The following is a 15,372-nucleotide window of genomic DNA, read 5'->3' on the forward strand; positions in this document are numbered from 1 at the left end:
GAGAGAACTTCAGCTTTTATTGAACATAAAAAGGTGAAAGGAAAAAAATGAAAAAACTATCAGTAGCAGACATATCTATTCAGAACAACAAATACATTTTCACTTTTCATTCTATTTCATCCCCAAAAAAGAATATAAATTGTCCAGTATTTATTTAAATTGTAAAGACTGCCATATATGATGCTGGGAGATTAAGAACATGCACACAAAAAATTATTGAAACGGTAACATTACAAATTGAAGGAAGAGGAACCAAGTGCCTAAAGACAAATCTAATTAGATTCCACTGAGAAGCAGATTCTAGATACGATTAATTATCGCCAGATGCCCCATTTTAGAAATAAATGCTGCTTACCTATTTGTGGTTAGAAGCATAACAAAGAGAGAGAGGGAGAGCAGACAAAAAGAACTTGTAAACTGTGTAGTATTAGAAAAGAGAGAGTAAATTAGTATCCAATCATTATTTTTATTAATGGTTTTTTATATTGTTATGCAAAACTGACTACTGAGCCCTGGGTGGAACAGTAAAGATAAGAACAGGTTAAGGAAGAAAAAACCCTGGGAATAAAACAATGCTTAAGCAATGATTACAAAATAGAAAAAATGCACTGAACTAACAATTTCCCCAACCCATCTGGATAACAATTGCAATTAAGAAAATATTTTCAACTGACAAAAAACTCTTCCTTGCTCTGAAAAATCAAATTAATCATCTAGGAAATTAAGGAGGGCATTACTAAAAAAACCCAAAAAGAGTGCAATTCACAAATATTTAATTTCCTAGGAAGTCTCCCTTTTCATCTTTTCTTGACTCTGTTCCAGGCATTCAGACCAGAAAGGCACACCTCCTTCTCCAGATCAATTTAAAAAATGGCTGTGCATACACACATGCACACAAAGAAGGAAAGAATCACGTATCTTAAGCGAACAGCACCATTTTGGCAAATGATTTCCATGGGGCTGTGAAGAGCTGGAAATAAAAGCATCCATGACTTGAACAGAAAACAGCCATTGAAACTAGAATGTACTAATCAGCATGGCTAAAGAAATCCACAGCATTTCAGCACAGAGAGACTGTTAGTGCAGTGACTGATTTTAATATCATTTCTGCAGTCTGTTAGACATAAAGAAATCATGGTACTTCTTTATTACACTATTAAACAGATATTAAAAACCACTAAATTATTCACCAACATTTCAGAACAATACATGTATGGCCAAAAACATGGCCAGCTTGGAGCAACCTGGTCCAGTGAAAGGTGTCCCTGCCCGTGGCAGGGGGCTTGGAAAGAGATGGATCTTAAGGTCCCTTCCAACCCAAACCACTCTATGAAAAATATGCTGCTACATTCTCTGTTAGTTGCCAAGCTAAAACACTGACATTTGCTGCATGAGCATTAGGCTGTAGGGTTGTTTGGGTTTTTTTAAAATACAGATTGCCTATAAGCCCTAGAACTGTTTATTATGCTACCTTAAATATTCTCTTCCAAAAACAGTGTTGCTAAATCTGTGAAACTCTGAAAATATCTAAATACTCAAGAAAATCGAAGAAATTCTATGAGCAAACAGAATTAGAAACTAAAGTCCACCTGACATTTTACTAAGTGCCTTCACCTGAACTTTTAGGAATCCAGGAGCCAACCAAAAAGCACAGAAATTTGTGAAAACAAATTGATCAGTGAAAAGCATGTGCTACAGCAATACATCCTCTCCTATTTGCAATGCAGATTCTTGCCACCCTGCTACTACTTTCTATCATGGTGAAAGTATAAAAGAACATATCTCTAAAAGCCTTTATCCTGTTATGGTTTGGCAGATGGAGAGGAAAAACAACGAAGGATTAAAGAAATTAAAGTACTGATGCTCTAAAGAAATACATTCCTTTTTCTACTCTTATGAAAAAGTAAAAATTAGAATGGATTGAAATACCAGCAAAATGTATAATCATAAGAGAAAAAGGACAATTAATGGGGTCTGTGTTCTTTATCTTTTTTTAATAAATTACTAGATTACCCCTTTTTTTTAAGGCTAACAGAAAATGGCAAGTGCAAATATGACAAGGAGAGCATAGGACAAGGACTGATACAGCAGCATTTTGTGAAGTGTCCAAGTGAGAATGGTTTCTGTCTGAGAACAAGAATGGTGTACAAGAAAAGTACAAATGAGAAAGCAGAAAACATTGTACTTCATTATTAGCAAGGCAGAGGGAGAGAAGAAGGATGTGACTCATGTGGGACTGCAAACAGGACAGAAAGAACAGAAAGGTTCCAATATAAGATGATTTGCACAACTCTAATTATTTAAAGATAGAATGAAAAATGATGGGGTCTTAAAAGTATTATTAACTGATAAACAAGTTTGGCAGCAGTTCCATTTAAGCTTTTTGGCAGCTGTGGCAGCTTAAGGGTTTTGCATGTACCTCTGACCACTCCTGCAAGCTCACAAATTGCAGCAGGCTGTGCCCTCGTCTCCACTAACAGTAAAACAGAGTTTACAAAATGAAATAATCCTGTTCCTAAGGCAGATTCACAGACAGTCATGCCAGCACAATTCATGATATTCACTGCCAACCCTGGCCTGAGCACCACAGGAACACTTTTAAGCTGGAACTACCAAAGAAATGCAATGTGAAACTGTGACAGCCAATATGTGGCTGTAACCTGGAGCCTGAGTGTACAGAAGAAAGTTGATGAAACTTGATCAATTATTCAGAACACAAAGAAACCAAACCCCTTCAGAAAACATCTTCAATTAGCTTAAAGGAATTCCCAGCTATAGCATGAGCTGTACTGTGCTCCTTCATATTCCAGCAAATGCACTTATCCAGTATTATAATTTTGCAACAAATGATCATGTGCAACAAGCTGAAATTTCCATTTTGTGCTAAACAGTCTTTGTGCCTCTCTGCAGTTATTGCCTAGATATCACTAATAGATTTCCTCTCTTCTGGTACCAGTTCTAAAGCTGAAGGTGCAGAAGGGGGTTAGCAAGGAAGGAGACAGGCAGCTATTGGAGTACAAGAGACTTGGGAAGGGGGGAATTTTTGTTACGAGTTCTGGCATCCCTGACAACAAAAAAATACAGTGTGAGCTGGCAGCAGGAATCCAGAAAGGGGAGAAAAGGAGAAAGAAAAACTGTGAGGCTTTAGGCCAGCTTCCAGCAAATTTACAGCTTTTCATGGAAAACACATTATAGTTTGTGATTTTGAGAGGAAACTAAATTTAAGTTTAGGAAACTAAAAGGGACTAAATCTGATGGGACAGAGGTTCTGCCTGCTCAATGGAAGAGCAGCAAGAAGGAAAGGTAAAATATAAGAAGGGAAGCTAATCAAAAATGTGTAAAAAGCACTGACAAGCCTGATCACCTACATTTATAGAAATATGCTTTCAAAACTATTTCACAACAAACGTTAATCTCACAAGATTTGAGCAAAATAGTTATAAAAGTTTAAATGTTTGATTAAAAAAACATAAGAAAATAATTAAATATGATGAACAAAGTTCTAGGAGCTCTAAGACATAAACACCATTACCAGTGTGCACTTATTTTCATAGAAAATGTTTTTCCCTCTGTTCAGGTGGAACAAGTACACTGTCCTATGTCCTGGCCATTTAAGAGAATACCAAAGGACCATGCACATGCTAGAACGGTCACAAAGAACTGCTTGCCTCAATTTAAGGAGCTCAACAGAATTTGGTGTGTTCTATATGTCACAGAATTTAATCATACTAACTATAAAATCCCCAAATTTTAATGTGTCCTATTTCCAGCTTTTGAAGCTTTTAAAAACTCCCACTGTTTTTAGGTTTGATTCTGTGACTGGGTGGGGTGAAGTGCATAACAGTTTGGAGCCCAGATACACTGACCATATAATTTGAAACTTCTATGGATATTCAAAATTTAACAAATTTAATCCTGGTTGTTGAGCCCCTCAGCAGAAGGGTCAGTCTGAACTGGCAGTTCATCTTTAAAAAGAATGCATGTTTAAGACTTCAGAAAGAAAGTTCCTGATTTAGACCTTTCTGAAAAGGGCTGGGAAATGGGGATGCACACAAAATAGCAAAAAATAGTGAAAGGATCACAGAAAAAAAAGCAGCTGATGCAAATATTATTCTGCCATCTATATTAGTCTCAAATCCTGATCTGGACTGTGTGGCTTTGTGCTACTCTCTTGTCCATTCCCACCCTCAGCATCCAGTCCCCTGACTAGTGTCCCTCTGGAGCAGAGCAGGTCCTGACCCTCCTTTGCCCCTCATCCCACCTGCCAACACCATGTGCCCCCCACCAAAACTGACAAGGAAACTCACAGTTCCTGTAAAAAGAGGGTCTGAGAACAGGAGAGACTGAAAGATGGGATATTTTGTGTAAGGATTTCTTGTGTTCTGAAAGAGATAAAGGAATCTAGGGAGGAGCTGGGAACAGAGCTGGCTGTGGTCCCCTCACTTGGGCTGTCCCAGGAAGCAGCAAGTGCTGAGTACACACCCGACAGTGCACAGGGCTCCAGGTGTGTCTGTCCTGACACAAAGGGCTCCAGGTGTGTCTGTGCTCACAGAGAGGGCCCAGGTGTGTCTGTGCTCACAGAAAGGTGTCCGGGTGCTGTGGACAAAGCCAGAATAGAGGGACACCTTTCAGGCTGCCCTGCATTTGTGTCACCATCACGGAGGGACAGCACCTCACAAAATCCAGTTAGATGACAGAGGGTTGCCTTAAAAAGGTCCGTCATCATTCAAACTTTAGTGTCAGCTTTTCTGCAGGCTTTAATTACACTGCAATTCCCAGGTTTTGGGGGGGGTTTGTGGTTTTTTGTTTGCTTTTTATTTTGTTTTGTTTCAGTTTTTTTTTTTTTTTTGCTTGGGATACACCAGGACGACAAAGAATTCAAATGCTACATTCACCAGTGCTGATCAACAGATTTGATGACTTTTAAGAATACTTCTTTACTGATCAGATGATAATGACAAATTTCACTCCCTTCTAACCATTACAGTGGCATTTTAAATGCCAGTTTGCCCCATGATACAATGAAGAATGCTGCAAAATTTCATATAAGATCTATATGGATTCTGGGAAGACAAAGAAAAGAGACTGTCCCAACATGAACATCCAAATAAATGAAATTTAATGCTTGTCTCCTGTACTAAGGATATTAGGCATAAAACACTGACCCATCTACACTTCAGTACCATCCTAATCCCTTTTCAAGAAACAAACAAACAAAAAAAAGAAAAATACCCACAAACGTTGATGTTATTTATGCATATGAAAAAGTAAGATCATTTTCTCAGTAAAACTAGATAAAAGTATTTTATGTAAGTTGGAAGTCTGGTAGTTGGAAATTGCAGAGGCACAGAAAGACCTTACTATACTAGGGGAAAATGTGAAGAATAATACAAAAAAGGACATAACAGCTAGTTTCAAAGCATCTTGAACATTAGGTAGGCATTAGATGGGAAGATTAGTTCAGTGTAGCCAAATAATCAGTAACAATCAAAACTCTGACCAGGAATCATCATAAAAGAAAAAAAAAATTAAAACCAAGCAAACAAGAAATAAGCCTTATGTGGACTGTCTGTCCACACATTTTTAGAACTGCTTATAACTCTGGTAACCCATCTCAAAAATAAAATTACAGCAACCAATTATATTACAATTATGAAAAAACTTTTGGAAAGGATAAGACTAAGCTGACTTCTGATTGGAAAATAAGGGATTGGTGATTAAGGTTTAAAACAAAAATAATATCACTAAGAGAAAGTAGAGCAAAAGACTAATAGTATTTCTCAGGATAAATATTAGTAGGTATGAAATGAAACTATACAGAAAATACAGTTATGTGGTGTTTTCTTTCCACACAAATTAAACTGCAAAATATGTAACTCAAGTGATATCAGGAATGCCAAAAGTACAAGTTCACATAAGTTTTAGCAATTCCAAATTTCTTTTTATTAATTAAAGATCTTTATTCTATATGGCCCTATTTCTTGTCTAGTGAAAAACTGGTATTTTACAACTCCTTGTCCCCTCTAAATCTTCTCAACTGCAAGGAATTCAGATCTTTCTTAGTACAGACAATAACTTTATAATCGCCCATCTCAAAACTTTTATGTTTAAAACATAAATATTAAGCCATTTTTCATTATTTCAATTAATTCTGTGACAAATTTTTTTTCTATGTCATTTTCTTTCTAGTACACAAACTTGAAATGAGGACATTCACAAAAGTCAGCATCACTCTACAGACATTTACTGTCCAGATTTTATCCAATTTCTTTTTCAAAGAAACACAGCCAGCATTATTTGGGCTTTTTATACACTTTGAAGATCCTAGGACCATTTTAAAAATAATTTTAGAAGATTACAAATCATATGAAAAGGCTGCATGGAATGCCTAAATATTTAACTGCTTTTTATTTTCTCTAAGCAAAAATCAGAGGACCTATTTCCTATAGAAATTCATTTCTGTGAATTCTCAGATTAATTCACATTAGTACATTCTCAGATCTAGCTTGGTGTTTGGGGTTTTTCTTGAGTTCTCTTTAAAGCATGTAGATAGATCTCAAATCAGATCAAAGCCTATAAATCCAAAAGTTAACATTAAATTGTACTGCATAAGAATAGCAATCCAGCTGCCATTAATTCTGCTTTAAAAACAGCTGTGGTGGAACAGTTTAAGCTAGTGAGCAAACAGAATTCTAAAGGAAAGAGAAAAAAAGCATGTAATTATACAACAAAAAAACAAATATGGGAACCACAAAGCTTTGCCAACATTGTCTCTGCATCTAAAATATCTGCTTTGCAGTTAGTTCACCATCCAGTTACCAACAAAAAAAACTGCAATTCTTGGATCTGAAGCAAAATTACAGATTTTCATCACCAAAAAAAAAAAAAAATCATTTTTAACTTGGACAGCATATCTTTTTCAGTAACACTTGCTTTGGAAACAAAGACAACTCTAAAGTAATTACAGTTAAACTTCTGAACAAAACAGAGGAATAAAAATAGTTGCCCAGGAACTAGATTAGCAGGGAAAGATGCCTTAGTGAACCCCATAGTACAGCATGCCTATTTTCTCTCCTCTACATTTTTACAATATTTTCAGGAGCTGAAATTATGGAGGTAACCAAGCATTGATATATTTTATTGTTAAAAAAAAAATACACATTTGCAATACTATTGTCCAGTGAGTCACATGAAATAAGATTTTCTATTTTGTCTTCTTCTAAGAGCTTCAAATAGGATCCAACTACAAATTCACACTTTTCATCAGCACAAACAATAATGCGATCGAGACAGAAGTATAACAAGTGTGGAACAGTAAAGAATTTCTAAAAGCCAATACCCAAAATTTAAAAAACTTTTTAAATTACATTTCAATAGATTTGTCCTATTGACTTGGAATAAACCTAGGAGCCAAATGCTAGTTATCAGGCTCAGGTTGTCAAACCTCTTTTGATCCTCAATGTTGTACTCACTGCCACCCTATTAAACAGACTTTCTTTTTTTAAAAAGAGAATGGTGAGAGGTCAATGCCTAGGATTCTGTCCTTATGGAGAGAGAACTCAAAGACTAAACTGACTGTTATGAAGCTTTCCAGGGGAAAAGGGAGTATTTTCCCAGTAAAACTTAATTTAAAACAGTAATGGGTAGACATATTTTTGGCCAGGCACTAGCCTGAAAACAGAGAGTGAACAAAATCAAACGTATTTATATTAATTTAGTCTAGAGGGAAAGGAATGCTTCCCTGCTCAGCAATTTCTCAAGTCCCCTGCCAATTCTAACATCCCCTGATGTTTTCAGATTGCTTATGGTGCTTTTCATTTGTGTCACCCAAAATCCATGCACAGGAGCAAGTGACTGGAACTTAGTGGGACACTAATGAAGGTGCAAAGAGCAATGCAACAGCAAAGGCAGGACAGTGCAGCTGGAACTGCAAACAAATAAGCAGGAATTATTCCATTCCCACTGAAACTACAACCAGGCTGCTCATGTTGGTCTCACAGACCTCACCAGAGCATATGCAACCCCTACCCAGCATCTTAGAGCAATTTAGAAGCTTTTTGTCACCAGAAATCTTCCTCAGCTGTTCTCAGACTGAAAGGTACCTTCCCTTCCATGATTTGCCTTTTCAGTAAACTTCAGCAACATCATCAGGGCTCTCCCTGCTTGTTTTCATCTAAGACCTACAGAAGACATGGATGCCACCAAAAAATTCTCATTAGAATATTGTTTCTAATTGATTATTGATTGATTTCTTCAATAGAAATTCTCCTTGTCTCATTTCTTCAATAGAAATCTGTTCACATGACACTTTCAAGAAACACCAGAAATGTGAAGTTCAGTACAGGGAACAATATGAGAGGTGCACAGGGCCAGAGATAGCTTCTTGTAAGTCTCAGTCAAAAGAGGTGGACTAGAATCAAAATCTCCCTAATTTAGTTCTCCTCTTGCCTTTTTAAAAGGTTTTAGAAAAGAATGAAATATACACCAATTGTGAAAGCATGTGTTCAGTAATTTGGGGATAATTCATAATTACATTTTAAAGAAAACAAGAAACCTCATGGTATCCACTAACACCAAAATTATTTTCTATGATTCATACTTTTATTGAATTTTAGAATGCCTTATAGCAGCATACAGAAAAGTGGGTTTGCCAATTATCACAAAATTAATCACAATTCTGGTCTGTGTTCTGAAAATATCATCACTAAAGAGAATATAAAGCTCTAAGAATGTGTTTCCTTGCTTGTAACCTGAGGTCTGAAATGCCATATCTATTCCTACTCACAAGAAGCACTTCCCAGGCTCAGTCCTGAAAGTGCAATTTTAAATAGATATGTTCACTTACACTTTCTCACATCTGCTTTTGCGTGCTGTACAATTCACAAATGTTTTGTAAGTGCAGCCATAAAATCTGGAAGCAGTTTATGCCCATCTTACCCCCCACTAGCATTGTACAGTACAGCATATTTCTCAGAATTACACGCTGTGATCATCACTGTTTATCTGCACAGCAGCTCTGCTAGAGCAGAATTGCATCCAGGAACTCATGTGTGATGAAAATTCCAAGACAGTGTTTCATATGGAAGCACAGAGTCCATCACAAGAATCTCTGCCTTGGTAACCTTTTCTCCCTCGAGTGCCTTCTACATTCCCACTCAAAGGGTGTTTTACCTTCAGTATTGATGTAAAAGACAAAAGCAATTTAATTGCTCTTCTGCCAAATGAAGACAGACTCAGCCACCAGGTAATAAAAATATGAATGTAATCCTATGTGGACACTTCATACACTTTATTCTGGGACTGGGATGAGTCTGAGCAAGCTGTGTAAAATAAGTCCTTACCACTTAAAAAAGTCACAGGAAGCTGAGAACATATAATTTTCTAGAACACAGGAGCTAACCCACCTGAATAATGGTTTGGAATGGGCAGTTTCACCTTGTCCCTTCACACAAAATAACAAGAAAGTCTGAATTTCTCTCTTATGAAAATGAACTAGGACTCTAAGCTGCAAATACAGATTTTCCCTATTTCTGCAGCACCTGAAGTACAGAAGAATGATCATAATGACATCCTCTGATTATTTACATGAAAGATTTAAGATGAGAACACTGTACAACTTCATCTCTGTGAATTACTCCAAATAATCTTTATGAGCTTTTCTCATCAGTTTCAACAGCCTTCAATAATACTGAAAAATGAAATTAAAATGCAAAAGAGGGTCTGTAGCTTTAATGAAGAGATTAAATGCTAAAGTCATGTAGGAACATTTTAAATGTGTCTTGCAAACAAATTTGTCATTAATCAAAGAACAGAATGCCTATTTTATTATCAGTTAGACTTAAAAGGGAAGATTGACATACTTAGTGTTGGTTTATGATGATCTGAATGATACAGTAGGTGAAATATTATTATTCTTTAGCCAATGTAGAGCATCTTTCATCTCAAAGTGTAAAATTTTCTATGAGATTTTAATTCGTATAATCTTGACTTCCATGAAATAAGTGTTTCTGAAAAATATCTAACCTGTATTACTCTCATGGACAACACTGCAGACACAAACTTATTACAGAAACCCCAAAGGAATTTCAGCAGCATCCAATGCAGCACTTGGGACCAACATCCACTATGCAACTGCACCAGGTGCTGCACATAAAGAGGCCTTTTCCTTGGTCCATCAGCAAAGACTTCAGGGCAGCAGATAGAATTGAGTCTTAAGTGGTTTGGGTAGGCACTGTTTACAAATTTAGTGTTTCTGTTTGGCTTTTGAAAGTGTGAATCACCTTGTATTTAAGAACACTTGAAATTTAATTTGATGGCTCTGGAAAACATTGCTGCCTGTAGCAGCATTTCCCTTAACAATACACTAGTGTATAACTATTATACATCCTAGTTTATTTCTTTTTATTTTCAGCACAAAAAGGATACAATAGAATGTAAACAAAAGTTGCTTGCTTTTCAGTGCAGGAAAAGCAATAAAAAATATTTTGTCTTTCCATACCAAACCCAAAATGCTCCGAAGTTCTGCAACCTAATCCCCAGAAAGGTTTTGTTTGTAACAGTATGAAACAACTAATGAACCTCTACTGTCATCCACTTGATCAGCAGTTGTTTATTTTTAATCAGGTGAGGAAAAAAACCACATTTTTTTTCAAAACAGATCTGGATAGCATAATGGACATCTGAAACTATATTACAAGCAATACACAAAACTTTCACATACAGTCTTTTTTATGCTTTTTGTGCTGAAAATAAAAAGAAATAAACTAGTAGATATAATAGTTATATACTGGCGTATTGTTAAGGTGAACACTAATATCAGCATGGAATGACAAAGCTTCCTGAAGGCTAATTTGGAGTATAAGAGTCTGTCTTTCCCTGGAGTCAGCAAACATTTCAGATTCAAAACTGCTACTGATCCTTTCAGTATCAGAACAATGGCCTCCACCTTACCAGAATTCCAGTTATCAACAACAGATTCCCTGAGATTAGCTCCCTCAACAGCAAAATGTGTGTGTCACAAGGGTATGTTATCCTCCTGAATACTCTTCCCACACCTTGTTTTGTTTTTTAAGTATCCTTGTTTTATCTAATAGTAGACAAAACAAGAAGAAATGGTAATTTGGAATAAAATTTGAATTACAGGCTTGCTGGCAGAATGTTAGATTTGTGACCTACCACTACCAGTTTTTTATGTCAGTTTTTAATGCTACTTGTATTGAGAGGTTTGCTGGAGTGAAGTTTGTAATAAAACAGTCTTATTCACTTAAAAGTGTATAATCCAGGTTTTTGACTAATGATTAGACTACGTCTATATAAAAATAGATGGCACTAAAATAACATTTGCAAGCCAGTTTTTGACATAAAAAGGAACCAGACTAAAGATGCAGACTCTTTCCATTCTTTTGCAGCTGAAGGTCAGAAGAAACTGAAGTCAGTAAAATGTCATGCCTCCTTTTCATTTCAGTGCCACTGAAACATTTGGAAACAATGAAGAGACAAGAAGAAAAGTGAGAAAGCCCTAACAGACAACACTTCCAGCAGAAGTACAATTCCAGAGCTGCACTCAATTAAAGAGGAATATGAAACACCTCTGCAGACGAGAGTAGAATGTATTATTTTCTTCATCTGAAATTTTTTAAATTATATAATACACCTTTCAAATTTAATATGCAAATAATTCTGTGTAAAAGTACTATAGGCAGATGGGTTTGGGTGTGGGGATTTTTGATACTGCTAAGAACCAACACCAGCATATTCTTACCTTTTTATCTTCTTTAGATTTCCTGATACTGTGTGGAGGGCCAAATTTGTTCTGAATGCACAACATCTTCTTGGACCATTCACTTTTGTGAGATTTTAGCTGTGGCTGACCAAAGCTGCCATCAACTCTGTATCTGTCAGCTGGAATCTTACTCATTGGGGGGGGAAGGGTCCCACAGTTCACACTGGACCAGCCATCTGTGGAGTCTGTGTACGACTCCTGGTCGCTGGCATTGCCATACTGCCACTCCTGTAAAACGTGCACAGGCAGCCACCTCTGATTGCCCAGGCCTGCAGTGTTTTTCTTGGATGGGGGTACTGAATTTCGGGAGGAAATCAATGGGACTTCAATACGAGCAGAAGGGCTCAAGTGTTTGCTTACATTTTGGGACTTATCGTTCTGAATTACTTCTAAAGGGATGTTTCCCTCCTGCTCATGACAGAAGCCGTTCCAATGGGGAGCAGGCTGATTTTGTCCCCTTCCTACTGGATTCTCCCATATGCTGCTAGGAATGTGTTTACTTGGATTGGTCCCTAAATCAACCACCAGAACTCTATTATTCTTTTCTTCTTGGTTGAAATTTCCAATTCCACTGTCACTGTTACTGCTGGTACTATTATTCTGATGAGCATCTGCATCACCATCAAGGAAAGCCCTCGCTCGCATTCCCTCAATCAGCTCCCCCATATCCCTATACAGGACAGAAATAAACTGCAGGACAGGGAGAGATGATGTTGGAAACTCCAGACAGCCATTGGTATCTGGATCCGCTGTACATTCCAGTCCAAAACGTCTTGCTATACCCTGGTGAATTTTATGATGAAATAATTCAGGATCCACCATAAAAACATGGCAAGATGTCCTCAGGACCCCTTCGTCTTCCTGAGCCAAGCTTGCATCATCATTTGTCTGCATTGTAACTAGTCCAAAGAATCTTCTATCATCTGGGCAAACAGCACTGAATGCCAGTTTCTCTGCAGGATATTCTGCCACAACACCTGATTTGTCACTGCAGAGCTGAATACAGTCATGCATTATCTTCATCATCACCAGGGAATGGATTTTCTGCTCTGCCCGCAGACGTCTCATGCACCCACGAATGGCCTGCAAACTCTCTGTTTCCAAATTTGCAGTTGTTGAAGGAAGTTCAATGGAGCCTAAGTAACCTACAATCATGGCAACATTCAAAATGCTTGCATCTAAGCCAAAGTCTTCTGCACTCTCCAGTCCAATTCTAAAAACTGAATCATCATTCAGAACTTTGGCTATTTCTTCCTTTGACAGTAGGTTGGGATTGCTCGCACTTTCATTGCCAGTTTCAAATTTCATAGCAGCAGAAACTGAAAATGATCTTTGTTTTGGTGCAGAATTATCTGAGTTACCAGCACAAAGAGCAGGATTCTCAAAGATCATATTGAAGATGCCACCAGACTGCATTTCTTCAACAACTTTCTCTGCTCTGTTTATACCCAGAGCTTTAGAGTCAGGTTTGGGTTTTAGCCACCCCTTCCCATCATAAAAACCAACTTCTTCATCACTTGAACATGAATCCATGTGACTCATCCCTTCAGCAATGACCATGTGCAGGACTCCAGAACATTTCCCTATAAGTTTCACTACATCTTCATGCGAGGCTTTTTTCACATTGATTTCATTAACTGCAAATATCTGATCTCCTGCTTTAAGTCCAACATAATCTGCAGGGCTTCCTTTCATCACACAGCTAAGAACACAAGGAGCTTGTCCAGAAAGGGTAAAGCCATAACCTGCTCTTCCTCGAGCAACTTCCACGCTCCTTATCCGCGGAGGAGCGTGCATGTTGAGCCGACGTTTGACCGTCTCTCCTGGTCTGTACATTTTGGATTTTTTTTTTTTCCTAAAATGGGAAAACTTTTATTTAATCCAGTTTTTTGTCATGTTTCAAGAGTAGCACTCCATCCGATGAAAATCTAAAGAAAGAAAGAAAGAAAGAAAGAAAGAAAGAAAGAAAGGACATTTTAGTTCTCATCATATTTCAGGTTTTTTAGCACCCATATTGCCTTTACTGTTGAGAAAAAAATTGCTAGTGAACTCTTCCAAAAACTATTGCCAGAGAATTAACAAAACACTCTAAACAATCTGAAAAGAGCAGGTACCACAGTGTTAATTTTAGTGATAAGAAAGGAGTTACAAATGCAAATAAAGTCACTGTCCAAGATGACAACATGACAGAATGGCAAAGAACAGGATCCAAGTCTTTTGATGTACAGTCAGTGTTTTTTATACTAAGCATATTATGTCTTCCCCAACTCCCCCCCATTGCTTATTATTTAATTTCCTTCTGGCTTACTGCACCATTATACTACCACTGCATTTTACAAAATCCTTATTTAATCTCATACATCCTTTCCCAGCAAAACAAAAATGAGAGCTCATGCTCATCTGCTCAGCTGTACCTCACCCCGTTTACACTCAATGCACAGAAACAGGTACCACATGTATCATGTAAAAGAGATTAATTACCCCTAGAGTTGTCTGTACCTCTCCACTGACTGTAAAGGCAGCTTAACATAAGTACCTGACTTCAACTTCCTTACATACATTTCACTTACATATGCAATGACGAGTGGGCATTCAGTCATGAACCAGACCAAAGGGATCCAAGATCAGATTTACTGTTACACCCATCAATTAATCTACTCAAAACAATTTGTCAGATAGCAAACACTGTAAAAATGCATTTCAGACCATCATTCCAACGTCCATATGTTTTAGTTTAGCTTAAATATTCAAAAAAAAAAGAAGAAAAAAAGGAGTGAAAAAGACACATGCTGCCAGTATTAATCTAGACATGACTTTGCAATTAACATAGAACAGCTTTGTATGAACAGCAAGAAGCAGAATATTTCACTACATTTTGGTGTCAGCACTGAAGTCTGGATGTCTTGCTCTAAATATACTTGGGCAAATTGCATTATTTTAGAGAGGTTTCCCCCACTAAGCAGGTTAAAATGCATGAAAATGACTAATACAAATAAAAGAAATGACAACTTGTTCAACTTTTGAAACTATCCCCTTTTGCACTATATGAACCCTCACTTCCAAGGTCTGGAGGATGACTGACAGAAAAACCACCCATGGGACTACAGCTATATAAAATTGCAGTAAACTCCATCTGAGCAAGTGAGAACTAATCTGACAGTAATTACTCTGAGCTGGTCCACAGGCTTATCCTTAACTCAGTCAAATTGTAATATATTTAAACTGTATAAGGTACTTGAAAACAAATATCTTACATATGTGGGCAAAATGCAGGCAACATTTTAAATACATTTGCAGAAAGATATAAATATACAGAAAGAGGCAACACATTTCTTTATCATATCTAAAATGCTAAATCAGGGGGGTCCCACTCACTACTTGCATGGACAAAAATGACCAGGAGATCCTACTGACATTGCTCTCAGCTACAGAAAAAATAAAAAACCCACACTCAGAACGTAATTAAATCCACAGCACACTACTTTCACAGTATTTCTGCCTGGGTTAGAACAAACAAGACAATTACTTCAGAAGTTTTACCAATTAAAAACCAAACCAAAACTAAAATACAATTTAGAATTACAGTATTA

General features: G+C 37.1%; 1 protein-coding gene across 3 annotated transcripts in view; it reads right to left on the minus strand.

Annotated features, from left to right (window-relative positions):
* The window catches only part of RGS12 (regulator of G protein signaling 12), an 85,666-nt gene that overhangs the window by 66,207 nt on the left and 4,087 nt on the right, over nt 1-15,372 (minus strand). For all 3 annotated transcript variants that reach the window (XM_030238867.2, XM_030238866.2, XM_030238868.2), the window contains exon 2: nt 11,762-13,710. In XM_030238867.2, coding sequence (XP_030094727.2) covers nt 11,762-13,618 — 1,857 coding nt within the window. In that variant the 5' untranslated portion in view covers nt 13,619-13,710. The remainder of the gene's footprint in view (nt 1-11,761; nt 13,711-15,372) is intronic.

This window comes from Serinus canaria, chromosome 4 (assembly GCF_022539315.1).
Source record: "Serinus canaria isolate serCan28SL12 chromosome 4, serCan2020, whole genome shotgun sequence".
Lineage (NCBI taxonomy): Eukaryota > Metazoa > Chordata > Aves > Passeriformes > Fringillidae > Serinus > Serinus canaria.